Below are 27,837 nucleotides of genomic sequence, written 5' to 3' on the forward strand. Positions count from 1 at the left end.
CAGATGAATGGATAGGAGCTGGGAAAAGGTCTATGGTCCAGATGAATGGGTAGGAGCTGGGGGAAAGGTCTAAGGTCCAGGTGTTATTAGCAGGTAGACTATAGACCATATACTATAGACAATATACTATAGACCATAGACCACAGAGCAGGTGAGTTGTAGTAGTCAGTATTGGAGTGGAGCAGGTGGGTTTTAGTAGTCAGTATTGGTGTGGAAAAGGTGAGTTTTAGTTGTCAGTGTTGGAGTGGAGCCAGTGAGATGTAGTAGATAGTGTTGGATGGCAGCAGGTGAGTTTTAATAGTCAGTTTGAGTGGAGCAGGTGAGTTGTATTAGTCAGTAGTGGAGTGGAGCAGGTGAGTTGTATTAGTCAGTACTGGAGTGGAGTTGGTGAGTTGTAGTAGTCATTGTCTGAGTGGAGCAGGTGAATTCTAGTAGTCAGTATTGGAGTGGTGCAGGTGAGTTATAGAAGTCAGTGTTGGAGTAGAGCAGGTGAGTTGTATTAGTCAGTACTGGAGTGGAGCAGGTGAGTTGTATTAGTCAGTACTGGAGTGGAGTTGGTGAGTTGTAGTAGTCATTGTCTGAGTGGAGCAGGTGAATTCTAGTAGTCAGTATTGGAGTGGTGCAGGTGAGTTATAGAAGTCAGTGTTGGAGTAGAGCAGGTGAGTTGTATTAGTCAGTACTGGAGTGGAGCAGGTGAGTTGTATTAGTCAGTACTGGAGTGGAGTTGGTGAGTTGTAGTAGTCATTGTCTGAGTGGAGCAGGTGAATTCTAGTAGTCATTATTGGAGTGGTGCAGGTGAATTGTAGTGGTCAGTGTTGGAGTAGAGCAGGTGAGTTGTAGTGGTCAGTGTTGGCGTAGAGCAGGTGAGTTATAGAAGTCAGTGTTGGAGTGGAGCAGGTGAGTTTTAGTGGTCATTGTTGGAGTGGAGCAGGTGAGTTGTAGTAGTCATTGTTGGAGTGAAGCAGGTGAGATGTGGTAGTGTGTGTGTATGTGTGTCTGTGTCTGTGTGTGTGTAACATACATGTGTGTGTGGTCCTGCCATTGTGTGTGTCTGTGCACACGTGTGGCACCCTGTTTGACTGTGCTTGCTGCTAGCCTACTTTACTATGAGAGTGACAGTGAGCCTCCCTCCAGCCCAGTGCGTTATACACTCACTTTCCAGGAACAGGCTTAAATGAACAGAGTACTGATTCTCAGCAGGCCGATGGCTTCAGCAGAGTGGCCAGATTAATATATTTTAGCACACAAACCCTCACCTGCTTCGCAAATGGCACCCTACTCCGTTTATAGTGCACTACCATTCCATTTATAGTGCACTACTTTTGAGCAGAGTAGTGCTTTATAAAGGAAATAGGGTTCCATTTGGGACAGTCACTCTCTACAGCTGAATATCTCCCTCTCTCTCTATAAGTCTCTCTAGGGATCTCCTTTACTGTCCCCACCATTAGACTCTTTAATTTCCTCCTTCATTCTATATCTCTTCCTCTCTGTCTCTCGCTCCATCTCATAATAATGATGTTTAATTTGCCGGTTTATCTATGTTTCCCCCTCTCTCTCTCTCTCTCGCTCGCTCTCGCTCTCTCTCTCTCTCTCGCGCTCTCTCTCTCGCTCCCTCTCTCGCTCTCTTTCTCTCACTCTCTTTCTCTCTCTCGCTCTCTTTCTTTCTCTCACTCTCTTTCTCTCTCTCGCTCTCTTTCTCTCACTCTCTCTCTCTTTCTCTCACTCTCTCTCTTTCTCTCACTCTCTTTCTCTCACTCTCTTTCTCTCACTCTCTTTCTCTCTCGCTCTCTTTCTTTCTCTCACTCTCTTTCTCTCTCTCTCGCTCTGTTTCTCTCACTCTCTCTCTCGCTCTCTTTCTCTCCCTCTCTCTCTCTTTCTCTCACTCTCTCTCTTTCTCTCACTCTCTTTCTCTCACTCTCTTTCTCTCACTCTCTTTCTCTCACTCTCTTTCTCTCTCTCTGTCCACTCTCCCCTCCTCTTTGCTGACCAGCATTATTAGCTACGTTGTAATATAATAATATAATCATTACCATTATTAATGCTATTCTCTTTTTTCTCTTCTCCTCTCATCCCTCCCTCTCTCCCTCAGGGAGTTTATTTCCAGCCTGAGGGGATTCAGTTCCTTCTTCAGTGGTTTGGGAGAGGCTCTGTGTAGCCGGGAGCCCGCAGCGCCAAGCAACCACTCCCTCTGCTGGAACGGACAAGAAATGACAAACAGGTAAAGGACATGCTGATTGATGTCTGTGGATGCACCCCAAAAGGTACTGATGATCCAAAGTAGAGCACTATAATGGGAATAGGGTGCAAAGGGAATAGGTTGCCATTATAGACACACCCTGTGTTTACTGCAATAGTCTGGTTTGTAAACCCAACTGATGCCTATATACAGTAGTATTGTGATGCTAAATACAGCCTTGTACCAATCTAAACAGCACACTATACAATCTGGTTGTGGTTTTATTGAGATATAACATGTCTCTCTATCTCGTTCCATCATATAGGTGTGTCAGATGCACAAAATACATTAAAGTTGAATGATCTCTACCCTTGAGTAAAGAGTGTGTAGGTCGGTTGAAGGTGAAGTTTGTGTAGAAGTGATGAGCTTTGCAGTGGAGCCTCATCTCCGACAGTGTGTGAGTGTAAATCTTGACTCTGTCTCTCTATGAGAAGGTTATTAATGTCAGTCGCACTTTCTCCTTCTTTCCTGCTCGGTTAATTGCTGTTTCGATCGCTCTCTCATCCTCCGCCCGTGTCTCGCTGCACCCCACAGTACCCAATTTGGATTCTGCAATATTTCACTTCACCTCCTGTCTCCCTTGCTCCGGCATCGTAACTTTCTCTCCCTCTCTCCCTTTTGTTCTCTCTCTTCATCTGGCCAAATTTTAATTTGCCTCACTTTGTTCGACTTTATTTCTCCTCATAATGATTTTATATTGATTCTAATCAATACAAAAGCATCACTTCTGATTGAAATGAGAGGTGAGGGAAGTTAATGTTTTTCTCCTCAAGAAGCATATAAGCCTGTATAGCAACCCTAGATATAGGGAGAATCTCAATTGCTTACTCCTGGCATACTCCTCTCTTCTCTCCTCGCGCCTTCTCAAAATCCATTGGATGAGAAAGCCAGTCGTCCCTCCCCTCTGACCTTCTGCTCCAATAGGTTTTGAGAAGGAGGTGAAAAGAGAGGACGTGAGGAGTATGCAGTTGAGATTCTCACATAGTCACAATACATCTCCTCAAAGCTCTTATTCCTTACAAGAAAAACGGGGCTGTATTTATTAGTGCACACAGTAGCAAAACGTAACAAAATAAATTGCAACAGAAAACAAAAATGAGAGATTCTTATTGGACAAGTTTAGGTAGTCCCTCCCTAAATCAGTCTGTTTTCTTCTGTTTGGTGCCTATTGAATATGACCCAGGGAGTCTTACTAGCTTCCTTCCTGTGTCCTCAATTCCAGACCCTTGAGTCTGTAGCAGACAGGCTGGCAGCCCTTCCTCAGTCACAGTATGCCTATCAGAGAGGAGATGAGGACACTCTCAGAGATAAAAAGGCTTACTGCCTCCTCCAAGGGAGAAGAGAGCAGGGTGGCGAGGGGGCCAAGGTATCCTGGGGGGGTAATTATGGGCCAGTGGAGAGGGTGATAGAGAAGGAAGGAGATAGAGGGAGGAAGAGATGGAGAAATGGTGAGAGAGGGAGAGAAAGAGGGAGAAAGAGGGGGAGAGGGTTAAAGATAAGAGACAGGGGGGTAGAGAGGGAAAGAGATAGAGGGTGTGGGATGGAGGGATTGTAATGTCCTTCTGCAACCAACGGTCAATGTCCTCTCTGAGAGAAGACTATATTTCCAACTGTCAATGTCCTCTCCGAGAGAAGACTATATTTCCAACTGTCAATGTCGTCTCTGAGAGAAGACTATATTTCCAACTGTCAATGTCCCCTCTGAGAGATGACTATATTTCCAACTGTCAATGTCCCCTCTGAGAGATTACTATATTTCCAACTGTCAATGTCCTCTCTGAGAGAAGACAATATTTCCAACTGTCAATGTCCTCTCTGAGAGAAGACAATATTTCCAACTGTCAATGTCCTCTCTGAGAGAAGACTATATTTCCAACTGTCAATGTCCTCTCTGAGAGAAGACTATATTTCCAACTGTCAATGTCCTCTCTGAGAGAAGACAATATTTCCAACTGTCAATGTCCTCTCTGAGAGAAGACTATATTTCCAACTGTCAATGTCCTCTCTGAGAGAAGACAATATTTCCAACTGTCAATGTCCTCTCTGAGAGAAGACTATATTTCCAACTGTCAATGTCCTCTCTGAGAGAAGACAATATTTCCAACTGTCAATGTCCTCTCTGAGAGAAGACTATATTTCCAACTGTCAATGTCCTCTCTGAGAGAAGACAATATTTCCAACTGTCAATGTCCTCTCTGAGAGTAGGGCAGGCTATATATATTTCCAACTATCAATGTCCTGTCAGCAGACTGTATCTACCTCAGTTACCTCATACCCCTGCACATTCACTCTGTACTTTTACCCCTTGTATCTTTCCAAGGTATTGTTACTCATTGTGTATTTACTATTACTTTTATTATTACCCGTTTTACTTTTCTATTATTTCTCTATTTTCTCTATCTGCATTGTTGGGAAGGGCCCGTAAGCATTTCTCTGTTAGTCTACACCTGTTGTTAATGAAGCGTGTGTCAACTACAATTGGATTTGATTTGAGTCATATCTTATTTTCTTCTCATCCAGTTTATACCAAAAGGGCTTACCTTATCATAGCTTTTACACAGGGTAGATTAATCTCGTGCTCAGAATGCCTCTCACACTATTTCTGTAGAGACATTGAGGTCTGAGCTAAATGTGTCTCTCGTTATCAGATGCGTCTTGCGTGTCACCTGTATCCAAGATCAGAGGAATGACGCCTTAACATCGTCTCAAATATGTTTTTAAACACACAGGGTGCCTCCTCACACCACACAAAAGGATGTGGGCAAACTCACAGCACTGAAAATAAACATACCACTTTTTTCTTAGTAATCTAATGTCATATTCAAGTTGTGTCCATATCTAAATATTGCAGAATTTCTTCATGCAAATTCTATTTATTTTCCACCACTTCATTCACACTTTGCTCTTTGTGTGTCATTATGCAACACTGAGATGCAGCTCCTAGCCCATAGCATGTATCATAGCTATTAACATCTAATCACTAGCCGTCATCGGCCTATCATGACCTGCACTACCAAAAGTACACTACACGACTAAATGCTCGTCCAACATCTCATTCCAAAATAAAGGGCGTTAATATTTAGTTGGTCCCCCCTTTGCTGCTATAACAGCCTCCACTCTGGGAAGGCTTTCCACTAGATGTTGGAACATTGGAAGCAAGTCCCCGCAGCATTCAGCCACAAAAGCATTTGTGAGGTCGGGCACTGATGTTGGGCGATTAGGCCTTGCTCACAGTCTGCGTTCCAATTCATCCGAAAAGTGTTTGATGGGGTTGAGGTCAGGGCTCTCTACAGGCCAGTCAAGTTCTTCCCCACTGATCTCGACAAACCATTTCTGCATGGATCTCGCTTTGTGCACAAGGACATTGTTATGCCAAAACTGTTGCCACAAAGTTGGAAGCACTGAATTGTCTAGAATGTCATTGTATGCTGTAGTGTTAAGATTTCCCTTCACCGGAACCAAAGGACCTAGCCAGAACCATGAAGAACAGCCCCAGACCATTATTCCTCCTTGAACAAACCTTACAGTTGGCACTATGCTTTGGGGCAGGTAGCGTTCTCCTGGCATCCGCCAAACTCAGATTCGTCCGTCAGACGGTGAAGCGTGATTCATCACTCCAAAGAACGCGTTTCTACTGATCGAGAGTCCAATGGCGGCGAGCTTTACACCTCGGCCATGGAAACCCATTTCATGAAGCTCCCGACGAACAGTTCTTGTGCTGACGTTGCTTCCGGAGGCTGTTTGGAACTTGGTAGTGAGTGTTGCAACAGAGGATAGAATTTTTACATGCTACGCGCTTCAGTACTCGGCGGTCCAGTTCTGTGAGCTTGTGTGGCCTACCACTTCACGGCTGAGCCGTTGTTGCTCCTAGACATTTCCACTTCACAATAACAGCACTTGACTCGTTGGAAAGGTGGCATCCTATGACGGTGCCACGTTGAGAGTCACTGAGCTCTTCAGTAAGGCCATTCTACTGCCAATGTTTTTATATGGAGATTGCGTGGCTGTGTGCTCGATTTTATACACCTGTCAGCAATCGGTGTGGCTGAAATAGCCAAATCCACTCATTTGAGGGGTTGTCCACATACACTATATATACAAAAGTACGTCCTGGTAGTATATCACATGTCTCTATTATTAATGTGATTAGAAGGATAAATAACGGTGGAAATGTAATTAAGGGTTTAATGAAAAGTATGAGTTAGGTGGCACCGTGTTAATGAGGAGCTGATGGATGATGGAGCAGGGAGGAGAGGAGTGGGGAGGGGAGAGGAGGGTTGGTGAGAGAAGGTTTGGGAGAGGAGGGGTGGAGGAGAGGGGTTGTGTCATAGACACATGGCTTCACACTGTGCCATCGCCCCTCCCTGCAGCTGTTGGCTTCTTCAGACACTCCATTTCCTCTTCCTCTGACCTCTTTTTGACTTTCCTGTTCTCAGCAAACCCTCACTTTCCTTTCCTGTTCTCAGCAAACCATCACTTTCCTTTCCTGTTCGCAGCAAACCATCTCTTTCCTTTCCTGTTCTCAGCAAACCATCACTTTCCTTTCCTGTTCTCAGCAAACCATCACTTTCCTTTCCTGTTCTCAGCAAACCATCTCTTTCCTTTCCTGTTCTCAGCAAACCATCTCTTTCCTTTCCTGTTCGCAGCAAACCCTCACTTTCCTTTCCTGTTCTCAGCAAACCCTCACTTTCCTTTCCTGTTCTCAGCAAACCATCACTTTCCTTTCCTGTTCTCAGCAAACCATCTCTTTCCTTTCCTGTTCTCAGCAAACCCTCACTTTCCTTTCCTGTTCTCAGCAAACCATCACTTTCCTTTCCTGTTCGCAGCAAACCATCTCTTTCCTTTCCTGTTCTCAGCAAACCATCACTTTCCTTTCCTGTTCTCAGCAAACCATCACTTTCCTTTCCTGTTCTCAGCAAACCATCTCTTTCCTTTCCTGTTCTCAGCAAACCATCACTTTCCTTTCCTGTTCTCAGCAAACCATCACTTTCCTTTCCTGTTCGCAGCAAACCATCTCTTTCCTTTCCTGTTCTCAGCAAACCATCACTGTCCTCGCTGGTTAAATTGTCCTCACCGTTTAAATGCACATTTGTCACAATGAAAGTTTGATCGCCAACTTGTAATCCTAAATATAATTAAATGAGTTCCCTCTGGTTTGTTCAGCCATTTCGATGAGTTAGGGTTAGAGTTTTGGGATAAACGCCGAAAATAAGGTTAACACATGCTTAGGAGATCTGATACGTTTTGTTCTATAAGATAATATCAGTCAGTTAACTGAAGAAAAAAAAAGAAGCCATTTCCATTTCTCTCTGTGAGGATCGAAACTGGCGACAGGACAAAGTAACGATGCAGACACAGGGAGCAACCGGGGGAGCAGACAGTTATAGACAGGGAAATCAACAACGGGAAGGAGTCCAGGTGCGTCCAATGAGCGCTGCTGCGCATAGTGATGGGGACAGGTGTGCGTAATGAAGGGCAGCCTTGCTCCCTCGAGCGCCAGAAAGGGAGAGTGGGAGCATGCGTGACAGCTCTCTATGAGAGGATATACTGTAAGATAACATCAATCATTTTCACCCTTATCGTGATGGTGCACAGGCAGCTAGCTATGCCTTAGTCTGTGTGAGCCAGTCATCCTTTAATCAGTTTCTCATTCCTTTGGGGGGTGTGTTCCTCTTCTATTCAGCTGTGTAAACACACCTGTCTGGTTGCGTGTGTGGGGCCATTCTCTGAGGTTGACATGCTGATAGCATCAGAGTTTGATTCATAAAGGGTTAAAGCCAGGCATAGCAGAGAGCACGACAGCACCTGGGAGAATGCTTCAGTACAATATAACACAGAGGAAGAGTTCCAACCTGGGCTGCTTCAGTACAATATAACACAGAGGAAGAGTTCCAACCTGGGCTGCTTCAGTACAATATAACACAGAGGAAGAGTTCCAACCTGGGCTGCTTCAGTACAATATAACACAGAGGAAGAGTTCCAACCTGGGCTGCTTCAGTACAATATAACACAGAGGAAGAGTTCCAACCTGGGCTGCTTCAGTACAATATAACACAGAGGAAGAGTTCCAACCTGGGCTGCTTCAGTACAATATAACACAGAGGAAGAGTTCCAACCTGGGCTGCTTCAGTACAATATAACACAGAGGAAGAGTTCCAACCTGGGCTGCTTCAGTACAATATAACACAGAGGAAGAGTTCCAACCTGGGCTGCTTCAGTACAATATAACACAGAGGAAGAGTTCCAACCTGGGCTGCTTCAGTACAATATAACACAGAGGAAGAGTTCCAACCTGGGCTGCTTCAGTACAATATAACACAGAGGAAGAGTTCCAACCTGGGCTGCTTCAGTACAATATAACACAGAGGAAGAGTTCCAACCTGGGCTGCTTCAGTACAATATAACACAGAGGAAGAGTTCCAACCTGGGCTGCTTCAGTGCAATATAACACAGAGGAAGAGTTCCAACCTGGGTTGCTGCAGTACAATATAACACAGAGGAAGAGTTCCAACCTGGGCTGCTTCAGTACAATATAACACAGAGGAAGAGTTCCAACCTGGGCTGCTTCAGTACAATATAACACAGAGGAAGAGTTCCAACCTGGGCTGCTTCAGTACAATATAACACAGAGGAAGAGTTCCAACCTGGGCTGCTTCAGTACAATATAACACAGAGGAAGAGTTCCAACATATTTTTCTTCCTCCTCCACCTATCTACCTCTGACTACGCCTCTGCAGGATCTTATCCGTCTGGGACTGGGGCTTTCCGTTCTGTGGCTTTCCGTCAGGCTATCTAATCAAATGAAATGTTCTCACTACTGAACGTAGTAAACTGACTGGAGGATAGATTGGGGATATGACGTATGAGCATGCATCATCTTATCTTACACATAATATTCAATTCTTGACTTATGAATGCACCTCGAGTTACTGGTGATTTGTTTCTAAATTGTTAAAAATCCTGTCTGAAGAACTTTTATTCGTCTTATCAACACTAGATGGCGATAGAGCTTCATATTGGGCACTAGTCTGTGGAGTGTCGTCAAATGTCCTGTTCACCATACCATTCATGTGATTTATTTAACACCAAACAGAACAACGCAGCTTTTCAAAAATGGATCTGATGACACCTACATTTTTCTTTTCTTTTTCTGTCTTTTCCAGGTTTCCTGTCCCAGTGAAGCACTCTCACCCTCATGGCCCTGACCCTAAGATCAAAGCCCCTGAACCAGTCATCTCCCAGATCATCGACAAACTCAAACACATCAACCAGGTGGTCTGCGTGTGTGTGTGTGTGTGTGTGTGTGTGTGTGTGTGTGCGTGTGTACGTGTGTGTGTGTGTGTGCGTGTGTGTGTTCGTGTGTGTGCGTGCGTGTGTGTGCGTGCGTGCGTGTGTGTGTGTGCGTTTATGCGTTTGTGGGTACTTTTATATATGTTTATGCTCAGGTCAGTCAAAACAGGCTGTTGATGGAGGGCACATGTGTGGCCCCTACCCCTGGACCTAGCCCCTACCCCTGGGCCTAGCCCCTACCCCTGGGCCTAGCCCCTACCCCTGAGCCTGGCCCCTACCCCTGAGCTTAGCCCCTACCCCTGAGCTTAGCCCCTACCCCTGAGCTTAGCCCCTACCCCTTAGCCTCTACCCCTGAGCCTAGCCCCTACCCCTGAGCCTGGCCCCTACCCCTGGGCCTAGCCTCTACCCCTGAGCCTGGCCCCTACCCCTGAGCTTAGCCCCTACCCCTGGGCCTAGCCCCTACCCCTGAGCCTGGCCCCTACCCCTGGGCCTAGCCTCTACCCCTGAGCCTGGCCCCTACCCCTGAGCTTAGCCCCTACCCCTGGGCCTAGCCCCTACCCCTGGGCCTAGCCTCTACCCCTGAGCCTGGCCCCTACCCCTGAGCTTAGCCCCTACCCCTGAGCCTAGCCCCTACCCCTTAGCCTCTACCCCTGAGCCTAGCCCCTACCCCTGAGCCTGGCCCCTACCCCTGGGCCTAGCCTCTACCCCTGAGCCTTGGCCCTACCCCTGAGCCTAGCCCCTACCCCTGGGCCTGGCTCCTACCCCTGAGCCTAGCCCCTACCCCTAGGCCTAGCCCCTACCCCTGGGCCTAGCCACTACCCCTGAGCCTAGCCCCTACCCCTGAGCCTAGCCCCTACCCCTGAGCCTGGCCCTTACCCCTGGGCCTAGCCCCCTACCCCTGCGCCTAGCCGCTACCCCTGAGCCTAGCCCCTACCCCTGAGCCTAGCCCCTACCCCTGAGCCTGGCCCTTACCCCTGGGCCTAGCCCCTACCCCTGAGCCTGGCCCCTACCCCTGAGCCTAGTCCCTACCCCTGGGCCTAGCCCCTACCCCTGAGCCTGGCACCTACCCCTGAACCTGGACCTTACGCCTGAGCCTGGCCCCTATCCCTGAGCCTGGCCCCTACCCCTGAGCCTAGCCCCTACCCCTGAGCCTAGCCCCTACCCCTGGGCCTGGCTCCTACCCTGAGCCTAGCCCCTACCCCTAGGCCTAGCCCCTACCCCTGGGCCTAGCCGCTACCCCTGAGCCTAGCCCCTACCCCTGAGCCTAGCCCCTACCCCTGAGACTGGCCCTTACCCCTGGGCCTAGCCCCTACCCCTGGGCCTAGCCGCTACCCCTGAGCCTAGCCCCTACCCCCTGAGCCTAGCCCCTACCCCTGAGCCTAGCCCCTACCCCCTGAGCCTAGTCCCTACCCCTACCTCTGGGCCTAGCCCCTACCCCTGAGCCTAGCCCCTACCCCTAGGCCTAGCCCCTACCCCTGGGCCTAGCCGCTACCCCTGAGCCTAGCCCCTACCCCTGAGCCTAGCCCCTACCCCTGAGACTGGCCCTTACCCCTGGGCCTAGCCCCTACCCCTGGGCCTAGCCGCTACCCCTGAGCCTGGCCCCTATCCCTGAGCCTGGCCCCTACCCCTGAGCCTAGCCCCTACCCCTACCCCTGGGCCTAGCCCCTACCCCTGAGCCTAGCCCCTACCCCTGATCCTGGCACCTACAACTGAACCTGGACCTTACCCCTGGGCCTGGCCCCTATCCCTGAGCCTGGCCCTTACCCCTGAGCCTGGCCCCTACCCCTGGGCCTAGCCCCTACCCCTTGTTCTGACTCAGCCATATGGAATGCAGGTTACCCTGTAGAACTATCTGGTTCTGACCCAGCCATATGGAATACAGGTTACTCTGTAGAACTATCTGGTTCTGACCCAGCCATATGGAATACAGGTTACTCTGTAGAACTGTCTGGTTCTGACCCAGCCATATGGAATACAGGTTACTCTGCAGCTACAGTTGAGGCCAACATTTTACATACACCTTAGGCAAATACATTTCAACTCCGTTTTTCACAAATCCTGACATTTAATCCTCGTAAAAATTCCCTGTTTTAGGTCAGTTAGGATCACCACTTTATTTTAAGAATGTGAAATGTCAGAATAATAGTAGAGAATGATTTATTTCAGCTTTTATTTCTTTCATCACATTCCCAGTGGGTCAGAAGTTTACATACACTCAATGAGTATTTGGTAGCATTGCCTCTAAATTGTTTAAATTGGGTCAAACGTTTTGGGTAGCCTTAGAGACATCATAACATAGAGACATAAGGGGACATCAGGTCATAAAGACATCAGGTCATAGATACATCAGGGGACATCAGGTCATAGAGACATCAGGTCATAGAGACATCAGGTCATAGAGACATCAGCACATAGAGACATCAGGACATAGAGACATCAGGTCATAGAGACATCAGGTCATAGAGACATCAGCACATAGAGACATCAGGACATAGAGACATCAGGGCATAGAGACATCAGCACATAGAGACATCAGCACATAGAGACATCAGGTCATAGAGACATCAGCACATAGAGACATCAGGACATAGAGACATCAGGGCATAGAGACATCAGTACATAGAGACATCAGGTCATAGAGACATCAGGTCATAGAGACATCAGTACATAGAGACATCAGCTCATAGAGACATCAGCACATAGAGACATCAGGACATGGATACATGAGGACATAGAGGCATCGGGACATGGATACATCAGGACATAGAGACATCAGGACATGGAAACATCAGGACATAGAGACATCAGGACATGGAAACATCAGTACATAGAGACATCAGGACATAGAGACATCAGTACATAGAGACATCAGGACATAGAGACATCAGGACATGGAAACATCAGTACATAGAGACATCAGGACATAGAGACATCAGGACATAGGGACATCAGGACATGGAAACATCATGACATGGAGACATCAGGAGATAGAGACATCAGGAGATAGAGACATCAGAGCATAGAAACATCAGGACAGAGAGACATCAGGACATAGATACATCAGGACATAGAGACATCAGGACATAGGGACATCAGGACATGGAAACATCAGGACATGGAGACATCAGGAGATAGAGACATCAGAGCATAGAAACATCAGGACATAGAGACATCAGGACATGGACACATCAGGACATAGAGACATCAGGACATGGAAACATCAGTACATAGAGACATCAGGACATAGAGACATCAGGACATAGGGACATCAGGACATGGAAACATCATGACATGGAGACATCAGGAGATAGAGACATCAGGAGATAGAGACATCAGAGCATAGAAACATCAGGACAGAGAGACATCAGGACATAGATACATCAGGACATAGAGACATCAGGACATAGGGACATCAGGACATGGAAACATCAGGACATGGAGACATCAGGAGATAGAGACATCAGAGCATAGAAACATCAGGACATAGAGACATCAGGACATGGACACATCAGGACATAGAGACATCAGGACATGGAAACATCAGGATATAGAGACATCAGAGCATAGAAACATCAGGACATAGAGACATCTGGACATGGACACATCAGGACATAGAGACATCAGCACATAGAGACACCAGCACATAGAGACATCAGTACATAGAGACATCAGAACATAGGGACATCAGGACATGGAGACATAGGGACATCAGGACATGGAGACATCAGGACATAGGGACATCAGGACATAGGGACATCAGGACATGGAGACATAGGGACATCAGGACATGGAGACATCAGGACATGGAGACATCAGGACATGGAGACATCAGAACATAGGGACATCAGGACATGGAGACATCAGGACATGGAGACATAGGGACATCAGGACATGGAGACATCAGGACATGGAAACATGTTTCAACACAGAATTAAAAACATTGCTCATAGAAACACATTACTATTGGATAGACATTCTAACATACCTATTAAAAAAAAATATATATATTGTACAATATATATTGCTCAATTTTTTGCCAACACCTTACGATCAATTTAGGTCACTGCTACCCGGACTATTCTGACAGTGTGGGGATCAAAGTTTTTGTGACGGGCAACAGGACCAGCTCTACCATCATCACACTGACTAAGGCTCTGCTGTCTGTCATCAAGGCCCCCTACATACCAACTGCTCCTCCGTTTCCATGACAACCCACCTCAGAGGGAGCCGAGGGTGCTAACAGGTGCCCGCCCATACCCTCCCAGTCTGACTCAGTAGCTAGTTGGTTGTATCAGCCAATGAGATCTGTGTTCTCCCTGGTTGTTGTTGTAAGGTTCTAGCTGTTGACATGCAGGACTGAACCCCCCTGTGCTTCTACAGGGAGCCCAGGTCAGGTCAGCTTCCCTCTCTGTGTGTGTGTGTGTGTGTGTGTGTGTGTGTGTGTGTGTGTGTGTGTGTGTGTGTGTGTGTGTGTGTGTGTGTGTGTGTGTGTGTGTGTGTGTGTGTGTGTGTGTGTGTGTGTGTGTGTGTGTGTGTGTGTGTGTCTGTGTGTGTGTGTGTGTGTGTGTGTGTGTGTGTGTGTGTGTGTGTGTGTGTGTGTGTGTGTGTGTGTGTGCGTGCGTGTGTGTGCATGTGTGTACGTGTGTGATTGCGTCGATCAGAGGGGCTAGTGCTTGTGTGCTGAAGGCCTGTCTCAATGGATTACTGTATCTCTCTCCTGTTCAAACAAACTGGGAAAGGACATGTAAGGAGGAACTGTGCCCCCTCTCTTCCCCAGCTCAAGCCCCTCAAAGGGGAGGGTGTGGGAGTGGGGCGGGGGGGTTGGATCCACCTCAGGGAGACGCTGTAATTTTCTCAATTACTTTTTCTGCATTACCTCATGCACACTTAGTCCCTCCCCTGAGGAGAGGATAGATTTTTGGTTGTGAGATTTCAGTGCTCCCCCACCCCCTCCTACTCTCAGTCCTGTCTCTCTCTCTCAAAGCTCTGCTTCTTCAAATCCTCTTTCTATTTACTTTACACACACACACAAAGTGAATGATAGACATAGGTACAGCAAGTGTACACTGAAATGATAATGCCAGAGAAGCCGGTGTTTGGAGGATATATTGGCGTGTTGTTCGTCCAGGGTACACTGGCGTCGAGGGCATTTTCACTTTTACTAAACGTGTTACCAACATCTTCAAATTATGAGTTACATAAAGTGCATTCGGAAATTATTCAGACCCCTTGACTTTTTCCACATTCTGTTATGTTACAGCCTTGTTCTTAAATTGATTAAATTGTTTTATTTTCTTATCAGTCTACACACAATACTCCATAATGAAAAAGCAACAACAGGTTTTTATAAATTTTTGCAAGTTTATTCAAAGTAAAAAACTGAAATATCTAATTTACATAAGTATTCAGACCCTTTACTCAGTACTTTGTTGAAGCACCTTTGGCAGCGATCACAGCCTTGGGTATGACGCTACAAGCTTTGCCCACTTGTATTTGAGGTGTTTCTCCCATTCTTCTCTGCAGATCCTCTCAGCTCTGTCAAGTTGAAAGGGGAGCGTTGTTGCACAGCTATTTTCAGGTCTCTCCAGAGATGTTTGATCAGGTTCAAGTCCGGGCTCTGGCTGGGCCACTCAAGGACATTCAGAGACTTGTCCCGAAGTCACTCCTGCGTTGTCTTGACTGTGTGCTTAGGGTCATTGTCCTGTTGGAAGGTGAACCTTCGCCCCAGAATGAGGTCCTGAGAGCTCTGGAGCAGGGTTTCATCAATGATCTCTCTGTACTTTGCTCTTTTCATCTTTCCCTTGATCCTCACTGGTCTCCAAGTCCCTGCGGCTGAAAAACTTCCCCACAGAATGATGCTGCCACCACCATGCTTCACCGTAGGGATGGTGCCAGGTTTCCTCCAGATGTGATGCTTGGCATTCAGGCCAAAGAGTTCAATCTTGGTAGAAAAAGAAGGTGAAAAAATAATATGTGGAAAAGTCAAGGGGTCTGAATACTTTCTGAATGCAATGTATTTTCATTAAAAACTTTATTTTGATGAATTTATTCATACTATTACATCCTTCCACAAAATATAGTCCCGACACAAATCTAGGGTTGCTACCCAAGCCGGCTGGTCTTTCATTCTACCAATTTGGTTGCCAGAAATGCGACCCAGTCGTTCAGTCTTTTTGTTCTGTATATATGGAACCGACCCAGTCGTTCATTCTAAATGTTCTATTACCAAACTGGCTGGTAACGTTCTTAGCCCTTGCTTGCTAGCTAGCCAACTACTGCTAACTTACAGCCACGTCAAACCGTGCAGCCAGAATAACAACGAAGTAGCTTCATTTGCATCTGTTTAAGCTGTTTTCTATTGACATTTATTTGGACACATCCATAACAATGAGTTAATGAGGCGTGATTTCACCTGGTGTAGAAAATGTGTTCTCTCGTCAGGAAACTGTTGTCAGAGGAGTCAAAAACATAGCTAACACAATCACTGCAAACTAGCTGCACTTCCTTTCGTTTGACCTGTTTTCTATTGACAGTTATTTGTACATATCCATGAAAATTATGCTGATTCTGTAATACCTACATATTTCATGCAGACCACCATAGTCCGTGTGCCCAAGAACACCACGATAAAATGCCTAAATGACTACCAACCCATAGCACTCACGCCTGTAGCCATGAAGTGAAGTGCTTTGAAAGGCTGGTCATGGCTCACATCAAAGCCATCATCCCAGAAACCCTAGACCCACTACAATTGCATACCGCCCCCAAAAAACAACAGATGATGCAATCTCTATTGCGCTCCACACACCTATATGAGAATGCTGTTCATTGACTACAGATCAGCATTCAACACCATAGTGCCATCAAGGCTCATCACTAAACTAAGGACCCTGGGACTAAACACCTACCTCTGCAACTGGATCCTAGACTTCCTGACGGGCCACCCACAGGTGGTAAGGGTAGGCAACAACACATCTGCCACGCTGATCCTCAACACGGGGGCCCCTCAGAGGTGCGTGATTAGTCCCCTCCTGTACTCCCTGTTCACCCATGACTGCGTAGCCAAGCACGACTCCAACAGCATCATTAAGTTTGCTGACGACACAATGGTAGTAGGCCTGATCACCGACAACAATGAGACAGCCTATAGGGAGGAGGTCAGAGACCTGGCAGTGTGGTGCCAGGACAACAACCTCTCCCTTAACGTGATCAAGACAAAGGAGATGATTGTGGCCTCCAGGAAAAGGAGGGCTGAGCACGCCCCCATCCACATCGACGGGCTGTAGTGGAGCGAGTTGAGAGCTTCAAATTCATTGGTGTCCATATCGCCAACAAACTATCATTTTCCAAACACACCAGGACAGTCGTGAAGAGGGTACGGCAGTGCCTATTCCCCCTCAGGAGACTGAAAAGATTTGAAATGGATCCTCAGATCCTCAAAAAGTTCTACAGCTGCACCATCGAGAGCATTCTATCTGGTGCATCACCGCCTGGTATGGCAACTCCTCGGTTTCCGACCGCAATTCGCTACAGAGGGTAGTGCGTATGGCCCAGTACATCACTGGGGCCAAGCTTCCTGTCTTCCAGGACCTCTATACTAGGCCATGTCAGACGAAGGCTCTAAAAATTGTCAGTCGCCAGCCACCCTATTCATAAACGGTTGTCTCTGCTACCACAGGGCAAGTTGTAACGGAATGCCAAGTCTAGGTCCAAAAGGCTCCTCATCAGCTTCTACCCCCAAGCCATAAGACTGCTGAACAGTCCATCAAATGGCTATCAGACTATTTGCATTGACCCCCCACCCTTTTTTTTTACGCTGCTGCTACTCTGTTTATTATCTACGCATAGACACTTTACCCCTACTTATATGTGCATATTAAATGAATTACCTCAACTAACCTGTGCCTGTAGCATCCTCAGCTGAATGAATGGTCAACTCTCAAACTGATGATTCATGAATGTTTAATGCAGAACCATTTCTATAAACACACCGTAAGAGCTGATGGAGAAACAACCAAATATGATCTTACAATATGAACAATATAGTCCGCTTTTACACAACGTTAAATTAGTGTGATTCATACATCAAATGTTTTATTTATTTTATTTATTTCAACTTTATTTAACCAGGTAGGCAAGTTGAGAACAAGTTCTCATTTACAATTGCGACCTGGCCAAGATAAAGCAAAGCGGTTCAACACATACAACAACAGTTACACATGCAGTAAAACAAACATACAGTCAATAATACAGTAGAAAAATAAGTCTATATACAATGTGAGCAAGTGAGGTGAGATAAGGGAGGTAAAGGCAAAAAAAGTCCATGGTGGCGAAGTAAATACAATATAGCAAGTAAAACACTGGAATGGTTGATTTACAGTGGAAGAATGTGCAAAGTAGAGATAGAAATAATGGGGTGCAAAGGAGCAAAATAAATAAATACAGTAGGGAAAGAGGTTGAGTTTTGGGCTAAATTATAGATGAGCTATGTACAGGTGCAGTAATCTGTGAGCTGCTCTGACAGCTGGTGCTTAAAGCTAGTGAGGGAGAGAAGTGTTTCCAGTTTCAGAGGTTTTTGTAGTTCGTTCCAGTCATTGGCAGCAGAGAACTGGAAGGAGAGGCGGCCAAAGGAAGAATTGGTTTTGGGGGTGACCAGAGAGATATACCTGCTGGAGCGCGTGTTCCAGGTGGGTGCTGCTATGGTGACCAGCGAGCTGAGATAAGGGGGGACTTTACCTAGCAGAGTCTTGTAGATGACCTGGAGCCAGTGGGTTTGGCGACGAGTATGACGCAAGGGCCAGCCAACGAGAGCGTACAGGTCACAGTGGTGGGTAGTATATGGGGCTTTGGTGACAAAACGGATGGCACTGTGATAGACTGCATCCAATTTATTGAGTAAGGTGTTGGAGGCTATTTTATAGATGACATCGCCGAAGTCGAGGATTGGTAGGATGTTCAGTTTTACGAGGGTATGTTTAGCAGCATGAGTGAACGATGCTTTGTTGCGAAATAGGAAGCCAATTCTAGATTTAACTTTGGATTGGAGATGCTTAATGTGAGTCTGGAAGGAGAGTTTACAGTCTAACCAGACACCTAGGTATTTGTAGTTGTCCACTTATTCTAAGTCAGAGCTGTCCAGAATAGTGATGTTGTACAGGCGGGCAGGTGCAGGGAGCGATCGGTTGAAGAGCATTCATTTAGTTTAACTTGTATTTAAGAGCAATTGGAGGCCACGGAAGGAGAGTTGTATGGCATTGAAGCTCGCCTGGAGGTTTGTTAACACAGTGTTCAAAGAAGGGCCAGAAGTATACAGAATGGTGTCGTCTGCGTAGAGGTGGATCAGAGACTCACCAGCAGCAAGAGCGACATCATTGATGTGTACAGATGTCACGAACCGGCTCAAAGCCCGTAACAAAGGGAGACAACGTGGAGATAAGGAGTAACAAAATATATATTTATTAACTAAAGCAACTAAGGAAAATATACAATGGTGTGTAATCAGTAATCAGTAGTATAAGTGAGTGTTTTGCATGCATGAATGTGATAATGTAGGGTGTTGAAAGGTGCCAAAGCAAACAAACAAAAGGCCACCAAGAACCACAACACAATCTACAAAGGTGTCTGCATGGAGAGAGTCTCTTCCCTGAATGTGGAAGAGGTCTATTTATCCTGGGAGACACCTGGCCCAGGTGTTTCCCATGAAGCTGACGACCCTCCCAACTCCGCCCACTGGCATCCTAATAAGGAAACAAGAACAAAGACAGAATACTGCAGACAGAGTGGGAGGGTCGTCACATTCCCCCCCATAAAACCGGGGACCAACAAGGACCCCGGAACATCATACCAGCCTCTGCGTCCCAAATTGACACAGCCTCTGCGTCCCAAATTGACACAGCCTCTGCGTCCCAAATTGACGAGGGGTTATGTGTTCACACCTCCACCTGCACCAACCAACCTCCTCCTCCCCAGACCTCAGCAACCTTTGCGCATAGGAAGCAATATTTAAGAGGAAAGAAGAACACAAGACCAGGAGGGAACAGACAGGAAAGATAGAACATGACAACCAAGAACAATCAAGACAAGACAATCAAGTACTCAGACCCCTTGAATTTTTCCACATTTTGTTACGTTGCAGCCTTATTCTAAAATTTATTACATTATTTTTTTCAGATCAATCTACACACAAAACCCCATAATGACAAAGCAAAAACAGCTTTTTAGAAATGTTTGCAAATGTATAACAAATAAAAACCAGTATCTTATTTACATATTCAGGCCCTTTGCTACGAGACTCCAAATTGAGCTCAGGGGCATCCTGTTTTCATTGATCATCCTTGAGATGTTTCTACAACATGATTGGAGTCAGCCTGTGGTAAATTCAATTGATTGGACATAATTTGGAAAGGCACACACCTGTCTTTATAAGGTCCCACAGTTGACATTGCATGTCAGAGCAAAAATTAAGGAATTGTCCATAGAGCTCCGAGACAAGATGGGGTCGAGGCACAGATCTGGGGAAGGGTACCAAAAAATGTCTGCAGCGTTGAAGGTCCCCAAGAACACCGTGGCCTCCATCATCCTAGAGCTGGCCGCCCAGCCAAACTGAGCAATTGGGGGAGAAGGGCCTTGGTCAGGGAGGTGACCAGGAACCCGATGGTCACTCTGTCAGAGCTCCAGAGTTCCTCTGTGGAGATGGGAGAACCTTCAAGAAGGACACCCATCTCTGCAGTACTCCACCATTCAGGCCTTTATGGTAGAGTGGCCAGATGGAAGCAACTCCTCAGTAAAAGGCACATGACAGCCCACCTGGAATTTGCCAAAAGAAACCTAAAGACTCTCAGACCATGAGAAACAAGATTCTCTGGTCTGATTAAACCAAGATTGAACTCTTTGGCCTGAATACCAAGCGTCACATCTGGAGGAAACCTGGCACCATCCCTACGGTGAAGCATGGTGCTGGCAGCATCATGCTGTGGGGAAGTTTTTCAGCCGCAGGGACTTGGAGACCAGTGAGGATCAAGGGAAAGATGAACAGAGCAAAGTACAGACAGATCATTGATGTAATCCTGCTCCATAGCTCTCAGGACCTCATTCTGGGGCGAAGGTTCACCTTCCAACAGGACAATGACCCTAAGCACACAGTCAAGACAACACAGGAGTGACTTCGGGACAAGTCTCTGAATGTCCTTGAGTGGCCCAGCCAGAGCCCAGTTATACAGTAACTCTGTCAGCTTATAGACTATAACTAGGGCCTGGTGTTATACAGTAACTCTCTCAGCTTATAGACTATAACTAGGGCCTGGTGTTATACAGTAACTCTGTCAGCTTATAGACTATAACCGGGGTCTGGTGTTATACAGTAACTCTGTCAGCTTATAGACTATAACCAGGGCCTGGTGTTATACAGTAACTCTGTCAGCTTATAGACTATAACTAGGGCCTGGTGTTATACAGTAACTCTGTCAGCTTATAGACTGTAACTAGGGTCTGGTGTTATACAGTAACTATGTCAGCTTATAGACTATAACTAGGGTCTGGTGTCATACAGTAACTCTGTCAGCTTATAGACTATAACTAGGGCCTGTTGTTATACAGTAACTCTGTCAGCTTATAGACTATAACCAGGGCCTGGTGTTATACAGTAACTCTGTCAGCTTATAGACTATAACTAGGGCCTGGTGTTATACAGTAACTCTGTCAGCTTATAGACTATAACTAGGGCCTGGTGTTATACAGTACCTCTGTCAGCTTATAGACTATAACTAGGGCCTGGTGTTCTGTTCTGTACCTGGTTTTGTTCTGTTCAGTTCTGTTATGTCCCTGGATCTGTTCTGTTCTGTACCTGGTTTTGTTATGTTCCTGGTTCTGTTATGTCCCTGGTTATGTTCTGTTATGTCCCTGATTCTGTAATGTCCCTGGTTCTGTTCTGTTATGTCCCTGGTTCTGTTCTGTTATGTTCCTGGTTCTGTTATGTTCCTGGTTCTGTTCTGTTATGTCCCTGGTTCTGTTCTGTTATGTCCCTGGTTCTGTTCTGTTATGTCCCTGGTTCTGTTCTGTTATGTTCCTGGTTCTGTTCTGTCCCTTTTTCTGTTCTGTTCTGCCCCTGGATCTGTTCCGTTATGTCCCTGATTCTGTTCTGTTGTCCATAGTTCTGTTCTGTCCCTGTTTGTGTGTGAAACCGTAGTGCCGTGTGATATTATTATTAGTAAGAGGGGATCTCTATGATGACTCTGTCATGTTAAGTTAGCAGAATCAATCTTTCTAGCCAAGAGCCATTCCAAAAGTATTCACTCCTCCTAACCCCCCATTCGAGTAACTCTGCTATAGGGGCTGACTGAGGGTGTGTCCCAAATGCCATTCTGCTATAGGGGCTGACTGAGGGTGTGTCCCAAATGCCATTCTGCTATAGGGGCTGACTGAGGCTATGTCCCAAATGGCACCCTATTCCTTACATACTGCAGTACCTCAGCTCCGCTATTGTCCCATGTTTCTCTTTGTGAGCTCTGGTCAAAGGAAGTGCACTATAAAGAGAATAGGGTTCCATTTGGGATACAGACCGAGATGCTCTCCTCCAGCCAGGGTAGGATGGGTCCTCTCCACAGAGCCCACTTTCCCTCAGCGTTTCTGTTCTCCTCAGAGCCCACATTCCCACAGAGTTTCTCTCCTCCACAGAGCCCAATTCCCCACAGCGTTTCTCTCCTCCACAGAGCCCAATTCCCCACAGCGTTTCTCTCCTCCACAGAGCCCAATTCCCCACAGCGTTTCTCTCCTCCACAGAGCCCACTTCCCTACAGCGTTTCTCTACTCCACAGAGCCCACTTCCCCACAGCGTTTCTCTCCTCCACAGAGCCCACTTCCCCACAGCATTTCTCTCCTCCACAGAGCCCACTTCCCCACAGCGTTTCTCTCCTCCACAGAGCCCAATTTCCCCACAGCGTTTCTCTCCTCCACAGAGCCCACTTCCCTACAGCGTTTCTCTACCCACAGAGCCCACTTCCCCACAGCGTTTCTCTCCTCCACAGAGCCCACTTCCCCACAGCATTTCTCTCCTCCACAGAGCCCACTTCCCCACAGCGTTTCTCTCCTCCACAGAGCCCACTTCCCCACAGCGTTTCTCTTTCACAGAGCCCACTTCCCCACAGCGTTTCTCTCCTCCACAGAGCCCACTTCCCCACAGCGTTTCTCTCCTTCACAGAGCCCACTTCCCTACAGCGTTTCTCTCCTCCACAGAGCCCACTTCCCCACAGCGTTTCTCTCCTCTACAGAGCCCACTTCCCCACAGCGTTTCTCTCCTCTACAGAGCCCACTTCCCCACAGCGTTTCTCTCCTCCACTCTCTAAGTGCTCCGTGACTCCAGCCGTGCGCAACGGAAATGTGTCATTTCTCACTTTGTCAGTATGTGGATATACAGAGAGGTCCTGGCATGGACTCTCAGTCTGCGTTCCTCAGCGCCTGCTAAACTAAACATAGAAAAAACACAAAGCCTTCCCTCCCTGAGCTTATAAAACAAGCCTTTCTCACGCCTAAAGCGCCTGATGTCATGGCTAGAAGCAGCCAAGTTTGAAACGAGTTGGGCTGTATAAATGGATGGAGAGGAATTACTTTATACTTAGGTTATACCTCTTTGACTTGGGGTATGTCCTAAATGGCACCCTATTCCATATATAGTGCACTACTTTTGACCAGGGCCTATAGGGGTCTCTGGTTAAAAGTAGTGCATTATATAGGCAATAGAATTCCATTTGAGATGCTGAGTTGGAATCTCTCTAGGCGCCAAACCGGATAGGAACCCATATATAGTAGTTCCCTACACAGCTGTCTATTCCTCTGTGAGCCATGTCTAGTATATGTTATGCGTATATTTGATGGTGTGTACTTAGGCTGTGACAGAGTAGAGAGAAATGGACACATCTCAGGCTCTCAGCATATCCTGCGACCTACACAGTGTCTGTATGCTTCCCAAATGCCACCCTATTCCCTATATAGTGCACTACTTTTGACCAGAGCCCTATGGGGTCAGTGATGCAACAGGTGATGCATCTCGTGCAATCTCACGTCCAATGATGAGTAGACTAATTCCATTTGCGGAGGAATCTAGCTCGGTTGATGAAGAATGAGTTCATATTTATCTGTTTTTACGCGTTGGCATGTTTATATCTATGTATTCTTCCACTGTGCTCATATCGAGTTAGAAATCTGTACTCATCATAGTTCCTTAATAAGATTATAATATTTTCAATATTTGAGTGATACTTTTTTTTCTTCCGGAGATGGTTTGTTTTTCAAAAATACCATCTGTTGAATTTCCCAGAGTATCAGGTTTCTGCTGTGTACAAGTCATCTCATAGGGAATGCTTGATCGCTAGTAGCAAAAAATAGAGCAATTATGTGATTGGTCTTTGATTATGCAGCGTTTCCATCTTATTGGTCAGATGAGTTTTCCATTTGGAAGGTCAGAACTCTGGGGGATCATTCTGATTGGCATGAGGTTCTATGGTTCATCCAGAGGGCAACCTATACATTCATGCAAAATGATTGACACCCCATTCCCAGTTGTGAAACTCCGAAGTTGTTACACGTTTTCTTACTGATCTCGCTGTGATCGTTCTCTTTCTCCCTTTTCTCCCTTTTCTCCCTGTTTTGAATCTATCACCCTTTTTCTATTTCTGTCCTCTCATGAATTGTTCTCTGGCGTTTGTACAAGAGGCACCAGTAACATGACGATGTCCCTGTCTATTTGGGTCAATGAACAAGAGATTTTTCATCTGTCTCAGCTAGGGCTGGGGCAGTCATGAAATTCTGTCAGCACGTTATTGTCATGCAAAAGACTGCTGGTCTCACAGGTAATTGACCGTTAATTAACATAAACATGTTTAGCATCTCTAGGCCTCCACACATAGAGTGCATATGGAAAGAATTCAGACCCTTGACTTTTCCAAATTTTGTTATGTTACAGCCTTATTCAAAAATGTATTCAATAGTTTTTTCCCCCTCATCAATCTACACACAATACCCCATAATGACAAAGCAAAAACAGGTTTTTTAGAAATGTTTGCAAAAAACAAAAAAGAAATGAAATATCACATTTACATTTACACCTTTTATTCAGAACTTTGTTGAAGCACCCTTGGCAGTGATCACAGCCTTGAGTCTTCTTGGATATGACTCTACAAGCTTGGCACACCTGTATTTGGGTGGTTTCTCCCATTTTTCTCTGCAGATCCTCTTGAGCTCTGTCAGGTTGGATGGGGAGCATCGCTGCACAGCTATTTTCAGGTCTCTCCTTAGTTATTTGATTGGGTTCAAGTCCAGATTCTGGGTGGGCCACTCAAGGACATTCAGAGACTTGTCCCGAAGCCACTCCTGAGTTATCATGGCTGTGTGCTTAGATACGTTGTCCTGTTGGACGGTGAACCTTTGCCCCAGTCTGAGGTCCTTAGCGCTTTGGAGCAGGTTTTCATCAAGGATCTCTCTGTACTTTTCTCCATTCATCTTTCCCTTAATCATGACTAGCCTCCCAGTCCCTGCCGCTAAAAAATATTGCCACAACATGATGCTGCCACCACCATGCTTCACTAAAGGGATGCTGCCAGGTTTCCTCCAGACGTGACACTTGGTATTCAGGCCAAAGAGTTCAATTTTGGTTTCATGAGACCAGATAATCTTGTTTCTCATAGTCTGAGAGTCCTTTAACTGCTTTTTGGCAAATTCCAATTGGGCTTTTACTGATGAGTGGCTTCCGTCTGGCAACTCTACCATAAAGGCCTGATTGGTGGAGTGTTGCAGAGATGGTTGTCCTTCTGAAATTTTCTCCCATCTCCACAGAGGAACTCTAAATCTCTGTCAGACTCATCATCGGGTTCTTTGTCATCTCCCTGACCAAGGCCCTTCTCCCCCGATTGCAAACATTTCTAAAAACCTATTTTCGCTTTGTCATGATGGGGTATTGTGTGTAGATTGATGAGGGAAAATGTTTCATTTAATCCATTTTAGAAGGCTAAAGGCTGTAATGTAACAAAATGTGGAAAAGGTCAAGGGGTCTGAATACTTTCCGAATGCACTGTACAAGCCGCTGATGCATGGCTTTGCAACATATGAATTTTAAAAAGTCTAATTAATCAGTTGAATATACACCATCACAATACATCCATTATGTGTTTTAGGCAGGTCTAAAGAAACATTATGACATTTCAGAAGAACAGAATAAGAGTTGGCCTACTGATGTTGTCTGGTTATGCGCCATGCCATAGGCTGTAGGCTTGTTCATTTAACTGACAAGATATGCTTATAAGTCCCGTGCAATTATTTAATTTTATATGATTTTATAGTAAGAAGAATATAATTGAACTTAGCTGAATAAAATAGACAGGATATTATTCTGGAGTGAGAGTGTGCATATGAAGTGGCAATGTTGAGCATAAAAGTGATGATTAGAATCAGGCCCTTTAATGCTAGATTTAGAACTATTTGGCAACTTCAGTTGTGAATGAAACACATCTTAGAATGTCTTAGAAATCAAAACATATATGGGCTGCATGATGCCACTATAGACTGTTGATGATTTGAGAAAGTCCCCCAAAAAGCTTGCACTCGGTTCCTTGCTGTTCTCTCATCAAGTGATCATCAGACTATTCTCAATGTAATCTTGTATTCACTAATATGTCAAATGAGTTTTGATTTAGAATGGCCCATTATCAGATGGGCACGAACAGGGACAAGAGAAGAAATACATGTCATCTGTATGCACTGAATGGAGGCCACTTTCCCGCCTGTTCCTTTTACACTCACGTCTGGTAGGCTACTCCAGTTGTTTCGCTGCACAACGGATACTTATTTTCTACCATAATTTGCAATTAAATTCATTAAGAATCATACAATGTGATTTTCTGGATTTTTTTTTTCATTTTGTCTGTCATAGTTGAAGTGTACCTATGATGAAAATTACAGGCCTCTCTCATCTTTTTAAGTGGGAGAACTTGCACAATTGGTGGCTGACTAAATACTTTTTTGCCCCACTGTATTCTGCCTAAACTCTGTATGCCATGGGCTCCCCAACCCTGTTCCTGTAGCTACCCAGCACTCTGTATGCCATGGGCTCTCCAACGGCAGGGTAGCCTAGTGGTTAGAGCGTTGGACTAGTAACCGAAAGGTTGCAAGTTCGAATCCCCGAGCTGACAAGGTACAAATCTGCTGTTCTGCCCCTGAACAGGCAGTTAACCCACTGTTCCTAGGCTGTCATTGAAAATAAGAATTTGTTCTTAACTGACTTGCCTAGTAAAATAAAGGTTAAAAAAAAACCTGTTCCTGCAGCTACCCAGTACTCTGTATGCCATGGGCTCTCCAACCCTGTTCCTGCAGCTACCCAGTACTCTGTATGCCATGGGCTCTCCAACCCTGTTCCTGCAGCTACCCAGTACTCTGTATGCCAACCCTGTTCCTGCAACTACCCAGTGCTTCATTTTGGAAACCAATTGAAATCTGTTTGTAAACATCACAAATAAACATATTTCATTAAACTGTTGACAGCCCCTCTCTCTCCACGCTGGAGAAAGGAATGAAGGCGTGAGGAGAGGAGATGGAAACATGGTGATATTCTGTAGCTAAAGGTAATGTGTCAGCCTATCAATTATAAAAATATATATATTTTTAAAAGCACTATTGCTAGGCTATTCAAAATAAAATTTAAAATCACTCTACTACTAAATCTGAATTTGTTTAATTTAGGCTAGACTAATTATGTACCAAATATATCTTAAATCAGTATTTTATGTATGTTTTTCTGCAATATGTAATATGCGGTAGGCTATGTATTGGGCCAATCATTCATCTAATTCAGTGTTTTTTCAGGCTTGGGCTCATGTATAAGCCTATTGTTTCTGCATAAGGTCTAATATGTGTATGGGTGTTCTGAATGAATCATCACCTTATAAAATGCTGTCTATTTCATTGTATTAGGCTTTGAAACAACATCCACAACAGCCATGTTTTACACTCAGTTTAACCTGTTGTTGAACTTCTTTCTTCAAATTGATCAATCACAGTGAGGTGAGTTTTAAAAGCATGAAACTGTTTGGATACGTGTTTGATGTGATTTTCAATTGTATTTGCGTTGATGTCATAGTAGTTAGAGCGACAATAGAGCCCTGAGTACCAGGCCAATAGCAACGTGATGATCGTTAGCGAGTTTGGTACTACTAATGCATGTCCAGACTGCATAAGAGGAGATTACTATGACTCAACAGTCATGTAGAAGTTTACTGCGGTCATGACTCATGACTGCCGGTGAGGCGGTAATATGGTCACCGCAACAG

The 27,837-nt window shown here is 45.7% G+C and overlaps 1 protein-coding gene across 1 annotated transcript in view; it reads left to right on the forward strand.

Moving 5' to 3' along the window:
- The window catches only part of gpc3 (glypican 3), a 242,201-nt gene that overhangs the window by 174,417 nt on the left and 39,947 nt on the right, over positions 1 to 27,837 (forward strand). The window contains exons 5-6 of the mRNA XM_042326312.1: positions 2,090 to 2,218; positions 9,400 to 9,508. Of these exons, the coding sequence (XP_042182246.1) occupies positions 2,090 to 2,218; positions 9,400 to 9,508 (238 nt within the window). The remainder of the gene's footprint in view (positions 1 to 2,089; positions 2,219 to 9,399; positions 9,509 to 27,837) is intronic.

Source organism: Oncorhynchus tshawytscha, linkage group LG08, assembly GCF_018296145.1.
Source record: "Oncorhynchus tshawytscha isolate Ot180627B linkage group LG08, Otsh_v2.0, whole genome shotgun sequence".
Lineage (NCBI taxonomy): Eukaryota > Metazoa > Chordata > Actinopteri > Salmoniformes > Salmonidae > Oncorhynchus > Oncorhynchus tshawytscha.